This window comes from Lithobates pipiens, unplaced genomic scaffold (genome assembly GCF_037356315.1).
Source record: "Lithobates pipiens isolate NorthernLeopardFrog02 unplaced genomic scaffold, aLitPip1_a1.2 Scaffold_157, whole genome shotgun sequence".
Taxonomy (NCBI): Eukaryota; Metazoa; Chordata; class Amphibia; order Anura; family Ranidae; genus Lithobates; species Lithobates pipiens.
The window spans coordinates 3,090,223-3,113,180 of NW_027507746.1; the positions used below are offsets into that span (position 1 = coordinate 3,090,223).

Below are 22,958 nucleotides of genomic sequence, written 5' to 3' on the forward strand. Positions count from 1 at the left end.
GGGAAGAAAAGGACGCAAATTTTGTTTGGGTACAACATTGCATGACCGCGCAATTACCAGTTAAAGCAGCGCAGTGCCAAATTGTAAAAAGACCTCTGGTCATTTACCAGCAAAATGGTCCGGTCTGAAGGTGGTTAAACACAGTGGATCATCCCTGCTCCATTAGATCCATATTTACACATATCCTATTATCCTATTATCCTATCCTAAGCAAATGGAAGTCCAGTGAAATTCCTAAACTGATTGAGGTTTCAATTAAAGTGAAGATGATTGCTGAATATGAAAATATAATAGCTTGCAGAGAGGGGACATACCAAGCATATCAGTCCAATTGGTCTTCTTGGAAGAATTTCTCCAAAGCCCAGGAGAGACCTGTTCAGAAATAGTCTTCACTGAGCGGACGCTACTTTTCATCTTCATTTTTATTTTTTGTTGTTATCTTGTCTATTCTTTTCCTTATTCATACTTCACCTTGTTGTGTCGGTACTTTCAAGATCCAGTGATCCTGGCTCCATTTTCAGTACATACTTAGTAGATGAGACTATATAAGTAAAATAGAGGGAGGAGTGTGCCCCCTGAAGACACAGTGTGCCCCCAAAAGGGGTGTCTGGGGGTGCCCTTATCCCTGTGACCATGGGATAGAGCCTGGTAATTCCTAAAGCAGCAGAATATATGTTGGAGCAAAAAAATCATGAAAGTAGATTACCCGCGACAATTAAGACCACCTCATACTGTTCATTGTTATAATTGTTGTACTACTTATTCTGTTAAGATTGTAAATGGAATTCTTCTGTAATCAGTAATTCTTCAATAAAAACCATGGAAATAAAATAGGGGATAGATTTATGACATTTTTATTATTATTTTATTAGTAATGGCAGCGATCTGCAATTTTTATCATGACTGTAACATTATGGCGGACACTTCGGACACTTTTGACACTATTTTGGCACATTGTCATTTATACAACAATCAGTGCTATAAAAATGCACTGATTACTGTATAAATGACACTGGCAGTGAAGGGGTTAAACACTAAGGGGTGATCAAGGGGTTAAGTGTGTCCTAGGGAGTGATTCTAACTATGGGGGGATGGGCTACCTAGGACAAGACAGCGATCACTGCTCCCAATGACAAGGAGCAGTAAATCTCTGTCATGTCACTAGGCAAAATGGGGAAATGCCTTGTTTACATAGGCATCTACTCATTCTTCCAGTCCGTGACACGATCACTGGACGCGTCAAACATCGACTCCAGGGGTCCCACGGGCACAGAGCACATGGCAGATGCGCAAGCACCCACAATGCCACATCTTAAAGGGGACGTACCTATATACCCATTGTGCCAACGTATATCGTCATGCACTGGTCGACAAGAGGGTAAAATCACGGCTCCTGAAAAAATGGCTGTTTTAAAAATGTTTTTGCATTGATACATGTCCCCTCGGGCAGGATCCGGGTCTCCAAACACTTTTTATGGCAATAACTTATATATAAGCCTTTAAAATGAGCAGTTTTTATTTTTCACATTCATGTCCCAATGGTGTTTGCATGTTCACACAAAGTTTTTGTGTGTTCACAAGTTCTGGTGAGAACCAAACTGGGGGGTTGTTCAGCTCATCCCTAGTCAAGGGTACTAAAATCTGCTGTTTCCAACTGAATTCTGGGCTGGCCAATGAATGGGGGGAGTACAGGCACTGCAGAAGTGATGGGCTGCTAATCAGGATTAGCAAACACATCAGGAAGGGCACTTTGGGCTCTACGGGCCTTTCTTTGAATTTTTGGTGGCTGTGGGGCACTTCTTGTGCTAGCCACCGCATCAGTCAGGTACACCTGACCTTAGCAGGGACCAGTACCCCATCATCAGAGCTATCTGTCAGGGTGATCTCTACCAGTTTGTATACTGAGCCTGAATCTGACAGTGAGGTCTCTTCAATGTTGTACATTTATAGGTACAGCTAGTGTGACTCACAGGTAAAAGAGCACCTGGTTGTCAGCGACTGCTTCAATCGCTACAAAAAAATAACTGTTAGTGCTAGCAGGGATCAGGCGTGACTCTGCTAACGCTGCAGTTTTGTGTGCTGTGTTTTGTACAGTGGTGTGAAAAAGTGTTTGCCCCTTCCTCATTTCCTGTTCCTTTGCATGTTTGTCACACTTAAGTGTTTCGGAACATCAAACCAATTTAAACAATAGTCAAGGACAACACAAGTAAACACAAAATGCAATTTGTAAATGAAGGTGTTTATTATTAAAGGTGAAAAAAAATCCAAACCATCATGGCCCTGTGTGAAAAAGTGATTGCCCCCTAAACCTAATAACTGGTTGGGCCACCCTTAGCAGCAACAACTGCAACCAAGCGTTTGCGATAACGTGCAATGAGGCTTTTACAGCCTCCTGGAGGAATTTTGGCCCACTCATCTTTGCAGAATTGTCCTAATTCAGTTACATTAGAGGGTTTTCGAGCATGAACGGCCTTTTTAAGGTCATACCACAACATCTCAATAGGATTCAGGTCAGGACTTTGGCTAGGCCACTCCAAAGTCTTCATTTTGTTTTTCTTCAGCCATTCGGTGGTGGACTTGCTGGTGTGTTTAGGATCATTGTCCTGCTGCAGAACCCAAGTTGGTTTCAGCTTGAGTACACGAACAGATGGTCGGACATTCTCCTTCAGGATCTCTTGGTAGACAGCAGAATTCATAGTTCCTTTTATCACGGCAAGTCTTCCAGGTCCTGAAGCAGCAAAACAGCCCCAGACCATCACACTACCACCACCATATTTTACTGTTGGTATAATGTTCTTTTTATGAAATGCAGTGTTCCTTCTACGCCAGATATACTTGGACACACACCTTCCAAAGAGTTCCACTTTTGTCTCATCGGTCCACAGAATGTTGTCCCAAAAGTCTTGGGGGTCATCAAGATGTGTTGTGGAGAAATTGAGACGAGCTTTGATGTTCTTTTTGCTCAGCAGTGGTTTTCTCCTTGGAACTCTGCCATGCAGGCCATTTTTGCCCAGTCTTTTCCTGATGGTGGAGGCATGAACGCTGACCTTAACTGAGGCAAGTGAGGCCTGCAGTTCCTTGGACGTTGTTGTGGGGTCTTTTGTGACCTCTTGGATGAGTCGTCGCTGCGCTCTTGGGGTAATTTTGGGCGGCCGGCCACTCCTGGGAAGGTTCACCACTGTTCCATGTCTTCGCCATTTGTGGATAATGGCTCTCACTGTGGTTCACTGGATTCCCAAAGCTTTGGAAATGGCTTTATAACCCTTTCCAGACTGATAGATCTCAATTACTTTCTTTCTCAATTATTCCTGAATTTCTTTGGGTCTCGGCATGATGTGTAGCTTTTAAGGATCTTCTGGTGGACCTTACTGTGTCAAGCAGCTCCTATTTAAGTGATGCCTTGATTGTAAACAGGTGTGGCAATAATCAGGCCTGGGTGTGGCTAGAGAAATTGAACTCAGGTGTGGACAACCACAGTTATAGTATGTTTTAACAAGGGGGGCAATCACTTTTTCACACAGGGCCATGATGGTTTGGATTTTTTTTCACCTTTAATAATAAACACCTTCATTTACAAATTGCATTTTGTGTTTACTTGTGTTGTCCTTGACTATTGTTTAAATTGGTTTGATGTTCCGAAACACTTAAGTGTGACAAACATGCAAAGGAACAGGAAATGAGGAAGGGGGCAAACACTTTTTCACACCACTGTAAGTGACAGTGATCTATTGATACTGCACTTGGGTGGGCTGGGCTGGGCGGAGGGCTAAATGCAGGTGCTGAAAGGTATCTGGGCTGATTCTAATAACACCACATTTTTGGGAACACTATACTATTGGGAATGCTAATATAGATCTGATCAGATCAAAGATATTGATCCGTTCAGATACTACACTAGTAATGGAACTATATAGTGTGATTGCGTCTTAGTGTACCTGGCACTAATCTGATGATGTCTGGGATTGACGCTGACCCTAACTGACACTAAAACCTAACAGATGTCACTCGTGACACTAATACAGTGGTCAGAAAAGAGATCTGTACACTATACTAGTGACACTGTGACAGGGAGTGAAAGGGTTAACTCGGGGGAGGTGATCAGGGGGTTAAACCTTTATTAGGGCGTTAATGGGGAGTACCCTAAACCCACCTGGGCCTACCACTAACTGCCCTAACACTGATTAGGGACACCAATAGTGACCAGTGAAATATCTGAAAAATGCACTTGGTGACACTGTGACAGGGAGTGAAAGGGTTAACTGGGGGGTGGGGGTGATCAGGGGTGATCAAGGTGTTAAATGTGTGCCTACGTGTCCTGGTGTCAGTGTAGTGTTGGTGTACTCACAGTAGATGTCTTCTCCTCATTCGCTGGAAACTAAAAGGGCTCCACGAGGGGAGATGACATCACTTCCTCTGCCTGTGTTTACATTACACATGTAGAGGACAGTCTGCCATTCACCAGAACCGATCAGCAGGTCCAGACCAGAAATCATTGACCTGGGCCTGTAGACTGATCGGTTCTGAAATCAATCAAATCGTTGTGGGGACGGTGGGGGGTGCGCACCCCCCCACACCCACCCACACGTGACAGACATACAATGATGACGATTCACACAGGAGAGCCAACCTGCCGCAGTACAACTGTGGTGGCTGGTCAGGAACCGGTTAATGTATTTCCCCCAATACTTACCTGAGCCTGATCTCCATCCAGCAATGTACACAAGAGCAGAGGATCTCTTGGCTCTCTCCTTTCTCATTGGCTCAGACACAGCAGGGGGAGCCATTAGCAGAGGAGGACTTGAGGCTTTTTATGGCAGACAAGGACTCATAAAGGGGATGGGAGTTGGGGATGTTCATCATTTCTTCTAATGATGGGGGAGGGGTAACTTTCCAGGATTTATAACTCCTATCCTGCAGAAGGGAGACAATGACAGATGATATTTCTGGAGTATGAGTTGTATTGCTTATGGGACGGCCTTTTGTACAGAAGTGAGAACTGTCTGAGGTCTTTGTCTTCAGAGGAATGGATCATGTTTTCTGTCTTTATTATGGTCAGGACAAAACATTCCATTCATAGATTTGTAAATATAAAATATTGTACATAAATAATTAGCATTTTCATTTTCAGCCAGCAGGTGGAGCTGAAATCTCTTTTCCACATGTTTTCCTGAATGTCCTTCTTGGATTACTGTACAATCCATGTTATTTACAGAGCTCAGTAGCTCAAGCTGTAATTTCCCTTCATAACTGAATGACTCAGAGGAGGGGGGGGGGAGGGGGAGCAGATTGCTGAAACGCACTGGAGGGACCTTACTGGACATTGTGTGAAAATTGAGGATGAAATGATCCGTGGTGTCTGTAGCTACAGAGGTCAGTGAGGTCTCGGTCACACGTGTGTCAGTACCATGTGATTATGTGACATTTATTCAGCATTTCTAAAGAGCGATAACCACCTTTCATGCCTGCCATGAATATTACAATGGCGGCACACAGTGCTGGTCACACAGGAGCGGTAGCGTTGTGTCGTGTTATAAATGAAGCCGCATGTCGCTGTCATGAGACATCCATGCTTGTCAGTCGCCTCCATTCATTTCATGGTGATGTCCAATAATCGCTGGGCATTGGAGGACAGACAGCGGAGGCTCCGGTATCCCAGAATGCACTGGGAAATAATAGAGAAGTAGGACAGAGCAGCTCCGGTCACTTCTGGTTGTACAGAACAGCCGTGTGGTAACTCCAATAGCTTCTGTGTGCCGGCAAAATCACCAACCAGCCGGCAATACTGACAGTGCCAGGCAGGAAATGTGTCACTGCACAGCCAAAAACCTCTTCCAATTATATATACTAATCAGCTGAACACAGAAGGATTCATCCACAAAATCCAACACCAAATACATAGAATGACAACTGTGCAGCACTACAAGTGAGACTCCCTAAACCTAAAGATAGGATTTGTATTTCAAATGTTTAAACAATCCACACGTGTTTCAGCAAAATTATACAGGAATATTACAATGTTAGAAAAAACAAAAAACAATATAAGTAAGATATCGTCAAAGTGCTCAATATTGCAGCATGATGAGTGAGACCACCTAAACTTTAGCATACTATGAACATCAAAAAACCTACTGTGTGGTCGGCCACTTATGATTGGTGATTTGCAGTGACACCTCCCTTACAGGATAGATATAAAGATAGCTGTGCAGCACTAGAAGTGAGACTCCCTAAACCTAAAAGTGTTAATATTTACATATTTTGAACAAACACAAATATACATGATGAAGCCCCGCCTAGGGCGTAACGTGTAAGGTGGAGACGTCATCACGCCTATCAGATACACTAGGAGAGCCGCTGCTATACTGTTATGAAGGAGAGGAGGGTCGCCGGGCGCTCTGTGCATTCTTACATGGATATATTGTGATTCTATGTGAGGATATATTACATGTTATTATTAATAAACTATTAATGACCCGAGTATCCCAGCTATTGTGACACATACAAATAAAACAGATGTGGTAACAAGTCACCAAGCGGGTATTATCCTCAGACCGGGAAATCTGTCCTCCAGGGGGCAGGAGAGCGATAGTGAGTATGATGACATGGCGGCTGGTTTTCATTCTATAGAATTATTGTAATATATCCGAAATCCACATATCAGAGGAGATCATTTCCTCTACATCACTTCCCCTTTAGGCTCCTCCCACTAGAAGAACAACCCCTCCCCCGCACATTTCTCCAGCATTCTTATAGTGTTTTCAGAGCTTGATAAACACAATGAAGACACATGATAAATGTCATAGAAGTGTTACTGAGCATTGCTTCCTTCTACATAATCATCAGACGTGTGAGCGAGTCCTAAGGGGGTCTATTCCATCCTATTTCCTGCTTGTTAGGAATATGGATGGTCATTCCATATGTACAGAGCCTGGTCACTGTTCTACTATAAGGGGAACCCCAAATCCCATGGATGAGATTACAAAGAGAAAGATTCCCTCAGAGAGAGGAGAAGACATGAGAAGAGGACAGGTGATGGAAGATTCTACATGGGTGAGGATGGAGGACACCCAGAGATAGAAGGAGACACTGAGAGACGGGAACAATCACAAGACGTCACATTTCCCCATCACGGCACATCACACATTTCTCTTACATTAATCCCTGAATTTTACTCTCCGGGTTCATCAGAAAGGAAAGAGAATCCGACTTCCATTTATATCCTGAAGAGGAGGAATCTTCTTCTTCTGCTTTGTCCTCTCCCGGACAATCTGTACTGGAAATATTACACCACCGAAATCTAAAATCCAATAATGAGATAATAATTATCACCAAGAATGTATGACCTCTGACCCCAAGAATAACAATGTAACCCCCAACATTTCCCTTCCACATGGCTGCCTTCCCTCCGGCTCTACAGCCTCATACTGGACCTGATGAGGACTTCTCATTGGTGGCTATGAGTGGTCTTTGAAGTCACACTCCAGACAAAACTTAAAGGAGGCCCCTGATATGTATACTGGGTCTCCGGCCTTCCTACACAGGGGTCTCCATTCAGCTTCTGGAAAATCCTGGAACACCACTTTGGTTCCAGATATAAAATGCAGTCCAGACATTCCCATCTCCGCCCACTTCTGCAGACAATTGGCCCCTCCAATGTTGGGATGATGATGTCACACCCCTGACATTATTTCCCTCCCCCACATCTCTGAACATGAAGCTTTCCCTCCAAATGTTCTGTGTGATAAATGGTATAATTGGGGGCAGGGAAAGGGTTAATGCGATGTAAATGATGTGATTGTTACCAGAAGTTGTGTAGAAGGTGATATGTGGGAACCACCATTTAGCTCTGGTTCACACAGCACAACATGAAAGTCGCAGCCACTTCCAGCTTGACTTTGCTCTACAACTTCCCGGCGACCAGGTGCGACTTCAAAGTGACTTTACTGAGAAGCATTCCTATGTGACTTTGATGATCCGTGTTTATAGCGTGTTTTATCACATGACAAAACATGCATCTGATAACCGTGATTGGGGCGTCATTAACAATCAGGCTGCATTTACATCTGCATGATTCTGAATGCACATCAACCGCCAGAAATTGTGTGCTTTGCCGCACGTTTCAGAAATGCGCTGCGACCGTGCGTAGCGCTTGTACTGCAAAGATGGCAAGGTGAGCGTGATGCATGCTTCCAAAACGTGTGGCAAAGCATGCGTTTTCCTGCAGGTTGCTGGGCATTCAGAAATGTTCAGACGCCAATGAATGGTATCACAAGTGCAGCGTGTGTTGTCACACATTATCAAAATGCACAGCAAAGCATGCGTTTTCTTACGGGTTGGCGTGCGTTCAGAAACATGAAGATGCAGATGAATGGTAACACAAGTGTGATGTGCATTGTCACACAAAACACGCAGAAAAGCATGCGTTTTCTTATGGGTTGCCGTCAGTTGTAAATACGTTTCCATTCATTCACATCTGTACATTTCCAACTGCACAGCAACCTGCAAGAAAATCCATGCTTTGCTGTGCGTTTCATAAATGTGCGACAATGTGCGTCACACTTGTGTTATTATTCATTTGCTTCTGTACATATTTGAATGCACGGCAGACGCAAGAATACATGCGCTTTGCTGTATGTTTCAAAAACGCACAACAAGGAGCATTGCTTTTGTGTTACCATTCATTTACATCTGCGCATGCGTGGTGTGAGTTGCTGTGCATTTTTCAGACATATGAAAAGCGCACATTTCCTGTGTGGGTCGTCTCGTATTCGGAAACACGCAGATATGAATGTCGGCTGATTGTTAATGACACCCCAATCACAGTTATCAGACGCATGTTTTGCTGCCAAGATGCATGACGCTCCATGACTGAGAAGATTCTTGAGCTACTTTGGGGTGTTTGTTGCATGTCGGGCAGAACATTCCAGTGAATGGGCTCCCTATACACAATGTGTGATTACACATGAAAAATACACAAATAATGGAAGTGGGAATGTGCGTTTCCTCTACGCTCAGGTGTGACTGGGATGTGATTGGAGGAAGATTTTAGGCAGCAAGGATGGCCAGGGAGGAGAGGTGGGGGGTAAATAAGCCTCAGAAGTCACAGCAAAGTCTTAAAGATTCAGACAAATGTGCGACTTTCTGGTGATTTTACATTGAAGTCTATGGGAGTCGTGCAGCACAAGAATCACACAAAAGTAGTGCAGGAAGTATTTTCTTTTGTTGCAGTGACTCAAATCGCAGCAATTAAGACAACGCCCAATAAAATCTTTGTGTTTTCACCTGACCTGCGACTTTACATGTCATCAGAATGTCGCTGGAAAATTGCTGTAGTGTGAAGCAGGGCTTAGGGCTGAGGAAAGTGTGAGTTCCCAGGACTTCTAACAAGTGTGGTAGATGGAGAACATGTCTGATAATCACCGTTATACTGTATGCAGGTTCCTGCCCATTCTCTGAATTCAGTTAGGATATCCTCACACTCACTTACCCGACATACTGACTCCTGTGTAGGAATGGAGATAGAAGTTTCTGGCACTCTGGATCCACAGTGAGATATACAAAATGTAAAGACTGAAAACTTTCTCTCTTCAAAGACTTCAAGCAATAGCTCAGCTGCTTGGAATAATTCCTGTCTATCCACAAGTGATCAGTATGTGAGCCGCACAGCTTCAAATCTGTACAACCCGACATGACTCTCCTAATGAAGTCCTCATCCTGAGTCTCATACAGACAGGAGATGGTCTGAGTATATAAAGTCTGATTGATGCCCTTCATGGCCCATCTTCTCATTGCAGGTTTGGCTCGGAGTGAGATGGAGATTCCTGTGACCTCTGAGAATGTCTTCACCTGATTTTCATTTAAGAGACCAAACAGGAATTGTACAGATAATGATAAATGTGAGGAATGTGATCTGAGGTCACGGAGTGATTTCCCTTTACAGATCTTCGGGTGGAAAATACGTTTCCTAAATCCAAACCAACCATCATCCATCCCATAATAGAGAGCAGCAAGGAACTCCTGTACACTCAGGTGGATGAAGCTGTAGCAGGTCTGGTGACGGACGTCCCAATGAAAGATGTTCTCATTCAGAAATACAGACTCCACCTCATCCAGAGAAAGTCCATGTCTTTCTAGATCTTTCTTCTCAAATAAGATTTGTCGGTTCAGAACCCCCTGATTGGCTAGAGCACACAGCTTCTTCAGACAGGTTTGTTTCCGGTGTACAGACTGCTCCTTCTTGCTGTGATGGGTTAGTAAAACCTCCAGGTAGAGAAGATAAATTGAAGTCGTTGTCTTACACTGAATTACATCCAAATCTTTTCTTATTTCTTGTTTCATTACAGTGCAGACAATCCAGCATGTGATGGGGACGGCACACATGGTGTACACAACGTCATTGTCTTTTATTATACTGAGAACCTTGTCTGCATCTTCTTTATTTCCATAGAATTTATGGACATATTCCTCTCGATCGTCCCTTGTAAATCCCTGGATTTCCACATTGCGAGAATCCTTGATGAATGTGTTAAGTTTCTCCATGGCCAGTGACCTTGTGGTGATGATCAGAGAAGATTCTGGGAGAACATGTCCCCTGAGCAAGCTTTGGAGAATTATTTCTTTGTGGGTTTCCATAGAAATGTCAGGACAACCCTCAGATTTCTCCTCCAGAGTCCACCTCAGTTCATCAAACCCATCAACTATGGTGAGAAGTTTTCTCTGACTTCCAGGATCCTTCAGAATAGACACCAGGTCATCTGAACTCAGTCTGCAGGTTCTGGATAAAAGTCCCACAAGACTTATGTTTTCAGGGATGGTGTTGAATTCTCTACAGCTCAGACAAAACACAAAATCAAACTTGTCTCGGTAGAGATCCCCAGAGGCCCAGTCCAGCATGATCTTCCTGGAGGTCATTGTTTTTCCAATCCCAGCAGGTCCTTGTAACACCACAATCTTAGGGATGAACCCACATTTATCAGGGTCAAAGAGGGCCTGGATTGTGGTTGGGGATCTTTTCTCCATGATCTGTAGATGTCTTCTGCCTGAACTCCTTATTTCTTCTTCTTTTCCCTCTTTATTCTGGGGTCCGTTTATCATCAATAACTTGGTGAATCTTTCCTGTAGATGAACATTCTCCCCCATACGGGAATTATATTCTGGAATCCTCTGGAACCTCTGTTTCTCAGACTCTCTGTGTTCCTTACTGAAGTCTTTATGAGAGAAAAGAGAATATTTTATTCCTCATACACACATGAAATAGTATTTATAAGACAGAGTTGGGAATATTGTATTCTAACCATAAACCTGAAGAATGGAACTCTAAAAGAAGATATCCCATGAAATACGGGAGGGCTGTGGCAGCATCCAAACTATGGACACACCATCCAGACCAGAGGCATGAATAGAACCTACAGGGCTCTGGTGCAAGAAACTATAAAGAGCACCTCCTGACTGCTGGGACCCTTTCCATCAGTCTCAGGCCCTTTCTTCTGGTCTCGGGAGCCCTTCCCCCAAGGCTGAGGCTCTTCTCTCTGAGGCAGAGGCCCTTTTTTCAGCCCATGGCCCTTTCCGCTTGTTCCTGTAGTGGGGGCCTTTATAAGCCCTGTTTCAGACTGCTGCAACTTATCATGTGACTTTCAATACAAAGCCGCATGACAAGTCAAAACACATTCATTTCAATGGGTGCTGTCCTCATGAATGTGACTAAAGTCAAAGCAACAAAGAAAAGGGAATACTTTTCTATGGTGTTGGTGTGATTTGAGCAGCATAGACTACAATGTCAAATCACAAAATTGTAAACAAGTCACAAGGAAATTGCAAGCAAGTTGCACAACTTTGGGATCACAGCAGTGTGAACTGAGTCCATGTTCTGCAGTGGCCCCCTTCCTGCCATCTTGGGCCCCCTACAGTGGCAGAATGCCAGGGCCCTTTCTTAAGTGCAATCTTTGTGACCCTGGCAGTCCCACCACTAATCTGGACTACAATAATAACAAAATGTTCATCCAGAAGAGATTTCATATGAAAAGTGGATGTCCTACTAACCTGATAATGTTTTGCTATGTGTCGTCTTCTTCAGTTTGGCTGGAAATAAGATTAGGGAAGTGATTAGTCCTGACAAACCTCTGAAATGTATAAAATAATAACTAAGAGAGTTATTAGTGTAGCAGATCCTCCCAGACACCATCATCCCACCAACCCTCTGTAGATTGGAGTCTCTCCTCCTCCAGGGGATGGGAGAGTCTTTGTCTGGTAACATCTCAGCACATTGCAGACACATGTGACCATGGTGGGGACCAGAAAAGCCCCCAATTCTCTATGTAGGGAGCCTTGACTCCTCTTTCTGATGGAGGTTCAGGTCAGTGGTATATTTATATTTTGTGCTGCCCTAGGGCTGACTAAACTCATGCACCCCCAAATTTAAATATGACCCACCCCTTCCTGTCGATGCCACACCCCTTCATGTTTAAGACCTGTCCTGTCATCTGTAAAGCACACCCCTTCCTCTTTAGGCTCCACCTCTTCCTCTCTGTACATTAGGCCTAGGTTCACATTAGGGAGGGTTTGAAACCGGTAATGCAGTCCGACTCTCAGGGACGATCTGACAGACATCTGTGTGGGCTCGTGCACAAATGTTTATTTAAATCACCCCCAAAGTCTCCAAAAGCAGTACAGGAACTAATTTTGGGAATCGTTGTGGCTCCGAAAAGTTGGCATTGCACCGATTCGAACTGTGTCATTGTCAGCAATAGCCGCCAATTTGACATGCCAAAACGGCCCAATGTGATTGTGGGCTTAAAGTGGGTACCAAGTGCAGCTTCACTAGTGCCCATCAATGCAGCCTCACCAGTGCGTGTACTCTGACTTCCCAGCCTCTAGTGTGCATGTACTCCGATTTCCCAGCCTCTAGTCTGCATGTACTCCGATTTCCCAGCCTCTAGTCTGCGTGTACTCCGATTTCCCAGCCTCTAGTCTGCGTGTACTCCGATTTCCCAGCCTCTAGTCTGTGTGTACTCCGATTTCCCAGCCTCTAGTCTGCGTGTACTCCGATTTCCCAGCCTCTAGTCTGTGTGTACTCCGATTTCCCAGCCTCTAGTCTGCGTGTACTCCGATTTCCCAGCCTCTAGTGTGCGTGTACTCTGATCTTCCAGCCTCTAGTGTGCGTGCACTCTGATTTTACAGCCTCTAGTGTGCGTGTACTCTGATTGACCAGCCTCTAGTGTGCGTGTACTCTGATTTCCCAGCCTCTAGTGTGCGTGCACTCTGATTTTACAGCCTCTAGTGTGCGTGTACTCTGATTGGCCAGCCTCTAGTGTGCGTGTACTCTGATTGGCCAGCCTCTAGTGTGCGTGTACTCTGATTGGCCAGCCTCTAGTGTGCGTGTATTCTAATTTCCCAGCATCTAGTGTGCGTGTACTCTGATCTTTCAGCCTCTAGTGTGCGTGCACTCTGATTGGCCAGCCTCTAGTGTGCATATACTCTGATTTCCCAGCATCTAGTGTGCGTGTACTCTGATCTTCCAGCCTCTAGTGTGCGTGCACTCTGATTTTACAGCCTCTAGTGTGCGTGTACTCTGATCTTCCAGCCTCTAATGTGCGTGTACTCTGATTTCCCAGCCTCTAGTGTGCGTGTACTCTGATTTCCCAGCATCTAGTGTGCGTGTACTCTGATTGGCCAGCCTCTAGTGTGCGTGCCATTTTTTTACCAGAAGCACCGGCCTGCAGATGTTGAGCTGTAAATAGTCCGGCTGCATTCACACCTCAGCATTTTCAGCTCATAAAACGCCATCAAAGATGCCTGAAAAATGCCCAACAAGCAAAATCCCATTCATTTAAATGGCCCCTGTTCACATTTGAGCGTTTTGTCGCCTTTAGTATAACACCTGAGGTCGCATTCACACCCGAGTGTATTGTTTTCTGGCAGAAAGTTGCGCTATTTTTGCCAAGATTTTGTGTCAAAAGGTCACCAATGTAAAAGAATTTAAAACGCTGGTAATCTGCCGAAAAATAAACACATGTACTTTTCTGAGTGATGGGCATTTTGCTTTAGGTGACAGAAAGCTCAGATGTGAACAGGGGCCATTGAAATGAATGGAATTTGTCTTGTTGGGCGCTTTTAGAACTGAGGCTGAGAGAAAATAAACGCCCAAAAATGCCTAGATGTGAACAGAGCCAGAGCTCAAAAAAGTACACAAACTTCTTTACAGGCAGATTACAGGTTTTTTCTGCTTTTTACATTGTGACCTTTTGACCTGTACAAAATCGCAGCAAAAATTGTGGTAAAAATGTGCGACTTCCTGCATGAAAAAAATACGCTCAGGTATGAGTGCAGCCTTAACCATTTCTAGCCCTTTCACATTGGAAGCGCCCGAGCGTCGGCAGTAAAGCGGCGCTAAAAAGATTTACAACACTGTTTTTAGCGCTGCTATACCATAGTTTAAGTTGCACTATTTGGCCACTAGCGGGGCGGTTTTCACACCTGCTAGAGGCCAAAAAAGCATTAAATCCACCTACAAAACATCACTGCAGCTGCGCTTTGCCGCTCCTACACCACTACAAAGAAGCTGCTGGCAGGACTTTGTGACGCCAGCGCAGCGCCCCCCGGTGTGGAAGCACTCTGACTTTTACACGGGGTTTGCAGCTGAGGCTTTTTTCAGGCGTTATTTTGCTTTATTGGGTACACGTCTTCATTAAGCCGGGTTCACACTGATGTGATGTGAGAATCCATGCGATTCCAGCTCCAGTTACCGCCTTGTATCTCTCTCGTGGGCAGTTCACACCGCCCTCTGCGAACCGCTGTGGGTGTCAATACAATGTTAATGACACCCCCAGTTTAGTTCTCAGATCACAGTGCGAACTATTAACTCGCACAGGAATCGGATCGCATAGGAGAGAACACTCGTGTGATCTGATTCTAGTGCAGGCAAAACAAGTCCCTGAACTATTTTCTGTGCTAATCCAATGCGAGTTCAGCCATACAATTGTACACCTGAACTCGCATCTCACAGACATGGCATGTGATCGGCACCGCGGGTGCGGGTGTGAATCGCATGCCATGTCTGATCGCACTGGTGTGAACCTGGGCTGAAGCAGAGAAGAAAAGAAAAGCAGACTTCTCCCGCAGCAAGGACACAGAGGGTTCATTACTAGAGAGTCTCTATTCCAGATACCAGGAGAGACAAAGTGGGGAAGTTGGAGCCCAGATAAGGTATGAGGATTACAAGGAGACCCAGTGAGGATTTCCTCTCACCCCCCCAGACAGGTCAGATTTGCAGAATGTACACAGTAGCCGAGTCCTCTGCTGAAGCCACAATCTGAGGGCTCCATGCGCACCCGTAGGGCTCCATGCGCACCCGAGGGCCCCATGTGCAACCGAGGTAGGGTTGCCACCTGTACGGGAATGACCCGGACAGTCCAGGTTTTGACAGCTGTGCCCAGGTTTCTCTCCTCTTGAAACCCGGACACAGCAGCATAGGCTCCAGACAATGTGGGAGGTGCATGTCCATACCTCGAGCCCACCAGCAGCATAGCCCCCCCTCCGCTCCTGTAGCTGAGACTGCACTCCGTCCTGTGTCCCTACAGCAGTGCGACCCCCCTGTTGCTGGATGCACACTCTTCAGCAGCACCTGCCCCCCTGACGGCTCCTGTCCTGTGTGGCTTCAGTGGTGAGCGTTCTCCTTTGCCCACCTCTCCCCCCACCAGTGTGCTAATGTCGATCGGCAAATGCAGCCTGACCTAAATGTGCTCTCTCCCGCCAGCAGCATGCTCCCCTGGTGCCCCCTCCTTCCCCTGTGGAGCAAGGCTAATGATTTTTGGCAGTTTCACTGCCAATGGTGAATGATGACAGTGGTGAGTCAGTCCTGGGCCAGTCCCTCTCGCCCCTGTCAATGCAGCGCTAGGCTAATGAATCCTGAATGCTGCAGATCACTGTAGCTCTCTTCTCCCAGCATCAAGCCAGCCCCCCTCCTCTTTGTCAGCTCCCCTCCTCTCTGTCAGCCCCCCTCCTCTGTCAGCCCCCCTCTTCTGTCAGCTCCCTCCTCTCTGTCCACCCCCTCCTCTGTCAGCCATCCCCTCCTCTGTCAGAACTCCTCTCTGTCAGCCCCTCTCTTCTGTCCACCCCCTCCTCTCTGTTAGCCCCCTCCTCTATCAGCCCCCTCCTCTCTGTCCACCCCCCTCCTCTGTCAGCCATCCCCTCCTTTGCCAGCCCTCCTCTCTGTCAGCCCCCCTCTTCTGTCCACCCCCTCCTCTGTCGGCCACCCCCTGCTCTCTGTTGCCCACCCTTGTCTGTTAGCCCCCTCCTCTGTGTCAGCCCCCCTCCTCTCTGCCAGCCCCCCTCTTCGGTCAGCCCCCCTCTTCGGTCAGCCCCCCTCTTCGGTCAGCCCCCCTCTTCTGTCAGCCCCCCTCTTCTGTCAGCCCCCCTCTTCTGTCAGCCCCCCTCTTCTGTCAGCCCCCCTCTTCTGTCAGCCCCCCTCCTCTGTCAGCCCCCCTCCTCTGTCTGCTCCCTCCTCTGTCCAGCTCCCTCCTCTCTGTCCACCCCCCTCCTCCATCAGCCACCCCCTCCTCCGTCAGCTACCCCCCTCTGTCAGCTACCCCCTGCTCCACTGTCAGCTACCCCTGCTCCACTGTCGGCTACCCCCTGCTCCACTGTCGGCTACCCCCTGCTCCACTGTCGGCTACCCCCTGCTCCACTGTCGGCTACCCCCTGCTCCACTGTCGGCTACCCCCTGCTCCACTGTCGGCTACCCCCTGCTCCACTGTCGGCTACCCCCTGCTCCACTGTCGGCTACCCCCTGCTCCACTGTCGGCTACCCCCTGCTCCACTGTCAGCTACCCCCGCTCCCCTGTCAGCTACCCCCTGCTCCCCTGTCAGCTCCCCTGTCAGCTACCCCCGCTCCACTGTCAGCTACCCCCTGCTCCACTGTCAGCAACCCCCTGCTCCTCTGTCAGCTAACCCCTGCTACTCTGTCAGCTAACCCCTGCTACTCTGTCAGCTAACCCCTGCTACTCTGTCAGCTAACCCCTGCTACTCTGTCAGCTAACCCCTGCTACTCTGTCAGCTAACCCCTGCTACTCTGTCAGCTACCCCTTGCTACTCTGTCAGCTACCCACAAACAGCATGCACCTCCCTTCTTCCCCCGCTCCAATGTCCTGCACCTGGGTCACACTGCACTGTCTGTGTGCTCTCTTTCTCCCACCCAGCTGCCAGCATTGATGCCACTAGAGACAGTGAATGGAGGGCTACTGAACTGGTGTCCTAGCAATCAGGGAGGCTTTTGCAGGAGAAAGCATGATATTACAGACTCCGCCTCCTAAGCCCCCGTACACACGGTCGGAGAATCCGTCGGAATGTGTCCTATCGGACCGTGTTGTCAGATAATCCGACTGTGTGTGGTATGCATCGGACTGTTTCCGTCGGAATATCCGTCGGACCAAATTTTCCAACTTGTTGGAAATATTTTCCGACAAACTGGTCCGATCAGACATACTCCGATCATGTGTAGAGAATTCCGATCGGACAAAGTGCCACGCATGCTCAGATCAAATTCCTACATCAAAGCTATTGGCTACTAGCCTGAACGTAGTCCCATCGTAACGAAATTACGTCCTCACGTTCTGAAAGATCGGATTTTTCGACAACTTTTTCCGACCGTGTGTATGCAACAGTCTCGAACAAAATCTGACGGATTTGGTTGGCAGAATGTCCGACCGTGTGTAGGGGGCTAACAGGTTCACACACACACACATCTTTGCAACGGAAGGTAAGGGTTTTTTGTCTCGCTGTAATGGAGGTCTCTATTGGGGGGCACAGGCACTGTCTGATATATAATCTGTTACTTTCCACTGCCCTACTGACACCGTCCACTGTCCTACTGACACCGTCCACTGCCCTACTGACAATGTCCACTGCCCGACTGACAATGTCCACTGCCCGACTGACAATGTCCACTGCCCTACTGACACCGTCCACTGCCCTACTGACAACGTCCACTGCCCTACTGACAACGTCCACTGCCCTACTGACAACGTCCACTGCCCTACTGACACCGTCCACTGCCCTACTGACACCGTCCACTGCCCTACTGACACCGTCCACTGCTCTACTGACACCGTCCACTGCCCTACTGACACCGTCCACTGCCCTACTGACACCGTCCACTGCCCTACTGACAACGTCCACTGCCCTACTGGCTGACAGTGTCCACTTTTGAGGTAGGCTAGTTTCATATTTTAACTGACATTTATTTTATTAATCAAATCATTTTTTGGGTACACAAATGCTTTTGTTTAACCAAGTCCCCTCCGTTAATGCAATTTGGCCACAGCCACTGTTCACCATAGCACACCTCATTACTACTCTCTTTGAGTAACCAAAAAGGTGTCCCAGGTATTTTAAAATCCTATAGAGTGTAGTACAAAAAAATTGCCATGTGCCGTGAAAGTGTTCGGGTTTGGCTTGAAGAAAAGGTGGCAACCCTAACCGAGGGCTCCATGTTCACCCGAGGGCTCCATGTTCACTCGAGGGCACCATGTTCACCCGAGGGCTCCATGTTCACCCGAGGGCCCCATGTTCACCCGAGGGCCCCATGTTCACCCGAGGGCCCCATGTTCACCCGAGGGCCCCATGTGCACCCGAGGGCCCCATGTTCACCCGAGGGCCCCATGTTCACCCGAGGGCCCCATGTTCACCCGAGGGCCCCATGTTCACCCGAGGGCCCCATGTGCACCCGAGGGCTCCAAGTGCATCCGAGGGCTCCATGTGCACCTGGGGGTCACAACACAGGCAGAAAAACTGACCATCTCTCCCACTGCTCTCCCGTCTGTGTAGAGAGGAGGAGGGAGAGGAGAAGGGAACTGTCACCACACGCTGTATGAGAGAGAGGCGCTCTCAGAACGCTGCAGCCAGCAACTCTGGTGTTCTGTCAAATTCTCATTGAATGAGCTGACTCTGGAGCAGGGGGGGGTTTGTGCGGGGGGCATGGCTGCCGCTCCCCCAAAGTGCCGCCTTAGGCCTGGAACTTGTCAGTCTAGGCCAGTGATGGCGAACCTTGGCACCCCAGATGTTTTGGAACTACATTTCCCATGATGCTCAACTACACTGCAGAGTGCATGAGCATCATGGGAAATGTAGTTCCAAAACATCTGGGGTGCCAAGGTTCGCCATCACTGGTCTAGGCGAAGACACAGCACTGGTTCAGAAGGATGCATGGGGCACAAGGCTCAGAACCCCGAGCAACAATCATGAGGGTCTCCTAGGAATACAGCTATAAATATAGAGGTTCTGTATAATAGACAAGTGGCTGTGATTGTATTGCTCTGCTCGGCATGCTGAGTGATGTCATTGTGTTATGGTGACTGACTGCCGGCATCCTGGAGAAGTGTTACTCTGCTTCCCTTTTACATTGTTCCTGAACTCTGTAGCCTTTTCCTTCATCCACAATTTTATACCCAATTGTATTTTATTCTGTAAACTCCCTCAGTAAAGATTGTTTAACCCCTTAGTGACTGGGGGGAAAACTAATGTTAATGCCTGAGCACAATTTTGCAACTTTGACCCTTGTTAGTAAATTTGTATCCCAACTACATTGTGTATCCAGGAGGATTATACCGGATTCATTTCAGGATAAATTGGGCTGATTTTGGTAACACTGGTACAAAATAGTAAAACAAATGTTAGTTGTTGTTTGTACCTGTAGTACGGCCTAAAAACATAGCGCACATTTTGCTTTTTTATCCTACCTTAAAAACTGACACTGACACCACTTTAGAAAATGTTTTTTTTTTTTTTTTTTTTTTTTAAACCTACCCAAATTACACTAACCCTGACCTCTAACACAACCTCTGACCTTTGACCCTAAAACAAAATCTGGCACTGACCCGGAACAAACCTTCATCTAGCTATTTTTTTTCTTTATTAGAAATAACACAATGTATTATATAATATATCTTGTACACATACAATGTATTATATAATATATCTTGTATATATACAATGTATTATATAATGGATCCTGTATGTATACAATGTATTATATAATATATCCTGTATGTATACAATGTATTATATAATGGATCCTGTATGTATACAATGTATTATATAATGGATCCTGTATGTATACAATGTATTATATGATGGATCCTGTATGTATACAATGTATTATATAATGGATCCTGTATGTATACAATGTATTATATGATGGATCCTGTATGTATACAATGTATTATATAATGGATCCTGTATGTATACAATGTATTATATAATAGATCCAGTATGTATACAATGTATCTTTCTCTCCATTTAGAAAATAAAGAAAACACAGCGGTGAGCTGCACAGACACTCATTACTATGACTGGCAATCAGAGGATATCACATCGATCATGTGACAGGGAACCGGGAGTCCCGATCATTAGTATACGATCCCCGGGGCTCTTGGTGGGATCCTAGTCTCTGTGCATTGCTCTTCCAGCACAAAGAAAGGTATGCAGATGTGTGGCCCCCCAGGATAAAGAACCAGTTCTGAGGTCCCATATGAGCATACTGTTAGTGGGATGTGGTTGGAAGCTCCTGATTGGTCACTGGCTTTCTCTGGGTGACATTCCTAGTTCTTACCCACACAGATATTGATCAGGAATTGGTAGGAAATGGTCATTACAGATGGGAACTCACCATTTTGTGCTCTCCTCTCCTTGAGGTCATTTGCGGGTCCCATCAGACTGATCAGTGTAAAGACGTCACTGGTAACATTCAGAGCCTCTTCTTCTCCATATGTTTTTATCAGGATGTCCTTGGTGTCGATACAGTCTGCATTTTCTAGTTTTCCTCGGGGGATGGGACGTTTATCTCCATAGGAGAAATCAGACAATTTGTTTCTAAATCTCTTGAAGTCACTTGTATTCAGATCCTCCAGAGAATATATGAGAAGATCCCCGGGGGTTTGTGGGACCTTTCCCTGCGACCCTGCAGAGAGGACAATCAGCAACCATAAACATTAATCCTGATTGGAGGATTTCTGACACATGACAGCAGAATAGTCTGTACTGGCAGCCAGCAATGCTATAAAGAGCATATAAAAGGGAAAGGAAATGATCCCCCAATATGTCCATATGTATATTATCCTATGGAGGGATTGGATTCCCTGTGGTAATCTCATATGATTGCCTCCATAGTGGTAAGTTACCTCTCAGATGGATGAATATTGGGTACAAACACCTAGGGGGGCTATTTTTTTTAAACATTACCTTTGTGAATTATCACTATAATTTGTCTAATATGTTTATTTCCTGTGATCATCAGCTCCATCTAGTGGTCATAAGGCCAAATCTTACTGGTTGAGGTATTTTGGTATGTGAGGTATTTCATATTATGAAATGAACGCATTATGAGCTGATGATCATAGGAAGTAAATTTACTAGACAAATTATGGGTATTTTTAATGATGACTACAAATGACATAAACTCATAGTAATTATTTTTATATACAGACCTCCTAATGTAGATGTAGGGATGATCATTTTAAACATCATGTTTATTGATTGTTTCATAGTAAACTAAAAGAAAATAATAAAACCTTTAAAAACCTCCCCCCTGAATAATGATGTGTCTGATGAGTGTGAACTAAGAACTCTGATTACCCCCAAATCTCCCAGCAGTATGTGTCATGTGACACGGGGCTGTTTTCTCCTTAGAAAAAAAAGAATTCCCCCGACCACTACAAATATAGCCATAAAATGTGGGGTCCTCCAGTCATTATGGATCACTGGACCATCTCAGAAGATCATTTCCATCAATGATAGATAAAATCTGAAGAGACGGGAATGTGATGGTGGAATTGATGAAAAGCTCCTGAACTCTTCTAATGGGTGGACTGACCAGATGTCTACAGGAAATGTCCAGACTATGGAGACATGAGATGTCCTATCATCTAATTCCAATCTCTGGAGATGTGAGATGGAGGAAAACATTGGAAAGGATGGTCAGGATCAGCAGTCATACCTTGTGGGGAGGAGGATGAGGAGGAAGAGGTCGCCATGACATCAGAAGATGACCCGAGATGACATCACCTGGAAGGAGCACAAACAATAAACTCAATTGTAGTGCAATGAATGGAACCAATAAGGAGGATTTTATCCCTTCTGTGGATAACAATTGGCTGACTGATTTTCCAATTAGAAAGTATTATGCCTCGTACACACGTTCCGATTATCGTATGACATATCGTTTGCATTTTGTTTTATAAAACGAATATCGAATACAACAGTGCAAAATATGTGTAAGATTTTTGTTGTACATTTCTGGAAAAATCTTCCGCTGTGCCTAGCTACGTATTTTAAATGATGTCAAATACGTGTGACCCTGTGTCCTTCTGGTTTATTTTCACGTTTCCGATCATTTGTGGTGTTTGCCGACTTTTAGCAGACGCATACTGTACTGATTACATGATTGTCATACGATGGGCTGTCGTCCCAGCAAAGTTTTTGTGTTTGTCACTCCAGATTTGATTGGACAAAGTGTTGTGATCGGCGGTCGAAAGCTGTGTAGTAACAATCAGATTATCAATCGATCTGTCCGAAAGTGATTTTTATCATCTGATAATTGGAATGTGTGTATGGGGCATTAGAATTGGATGGATTTCTGTCATTTACAACCCATAACTATGAGGATCAATCAGTACCTACTACCCCGGCATACATCTAGTTGGTATTTCAGAGTCACAAAGGAATCCTACCCCGTTTAGGGCCACAATTTATACAGACTCGTATTTCTAGGTGTTACCTCCACAAATCTGTGCCAATCATAGCCAAGACTGGTACTAATCAGCACCAAAGTATCAGCCAGTAAGATGTCTATATAGAGAGGTCCGGTGATAAAAAGAAGACCCCACAATGGAAGCCCCGTGTGGTCAGCAGAGACCTCCATTCTCAATTTTCAGCAAGTCCACATTGAAAAAGGTATATGTTGAGAAAATATA

The 22,958-nt window shown here is 45.8% G+C and overlaps 1 protein-coding gene across 3 annotated transcripts in view; it reads right to left on the reverse strand.

The window, feature by feature from the left end:
* LOC143981459 (NACHT, LRR and PYD domains-containing protein 3-like) overlaps positions 1-22,958 on the reverse strand; it is a 121,117-nt gene that overhangs the window by 63,358 nt on the left and 34,801 nt on the right. For 2 of the 3 annotated variants that reach the window (XM_077479337.1, XM_077479336.1), the window contains exons 2-5: positions 21,983-22,050; positions 12,037-12,075; positions 9,485-11,204; positions 7,151-7,294 (exon numbers count right to left, since the gene is read on the reverse strand). In XM_077479337.1, coding sequence (XP_077335463.1) covers positions 7,151-7,294; positions 9,485-11,204; positions 12,037-12,075; positions 21,983-22,019 — 1,940 coding nt within the window. In that variant the 5' untranslated portion in view covers positions 22,020-22,050. Of the gene's footprint in view, positions 1-7,150; positions 7,295-9,484; positions 11,205-12,036; positions 12,076-20,656; positions 20,948-21,982; positions 22,051-22,958 lie in introns of all 3 variants that reach the window. The other variant, XM_077479335.1, reaches the window with a different exon arrangement.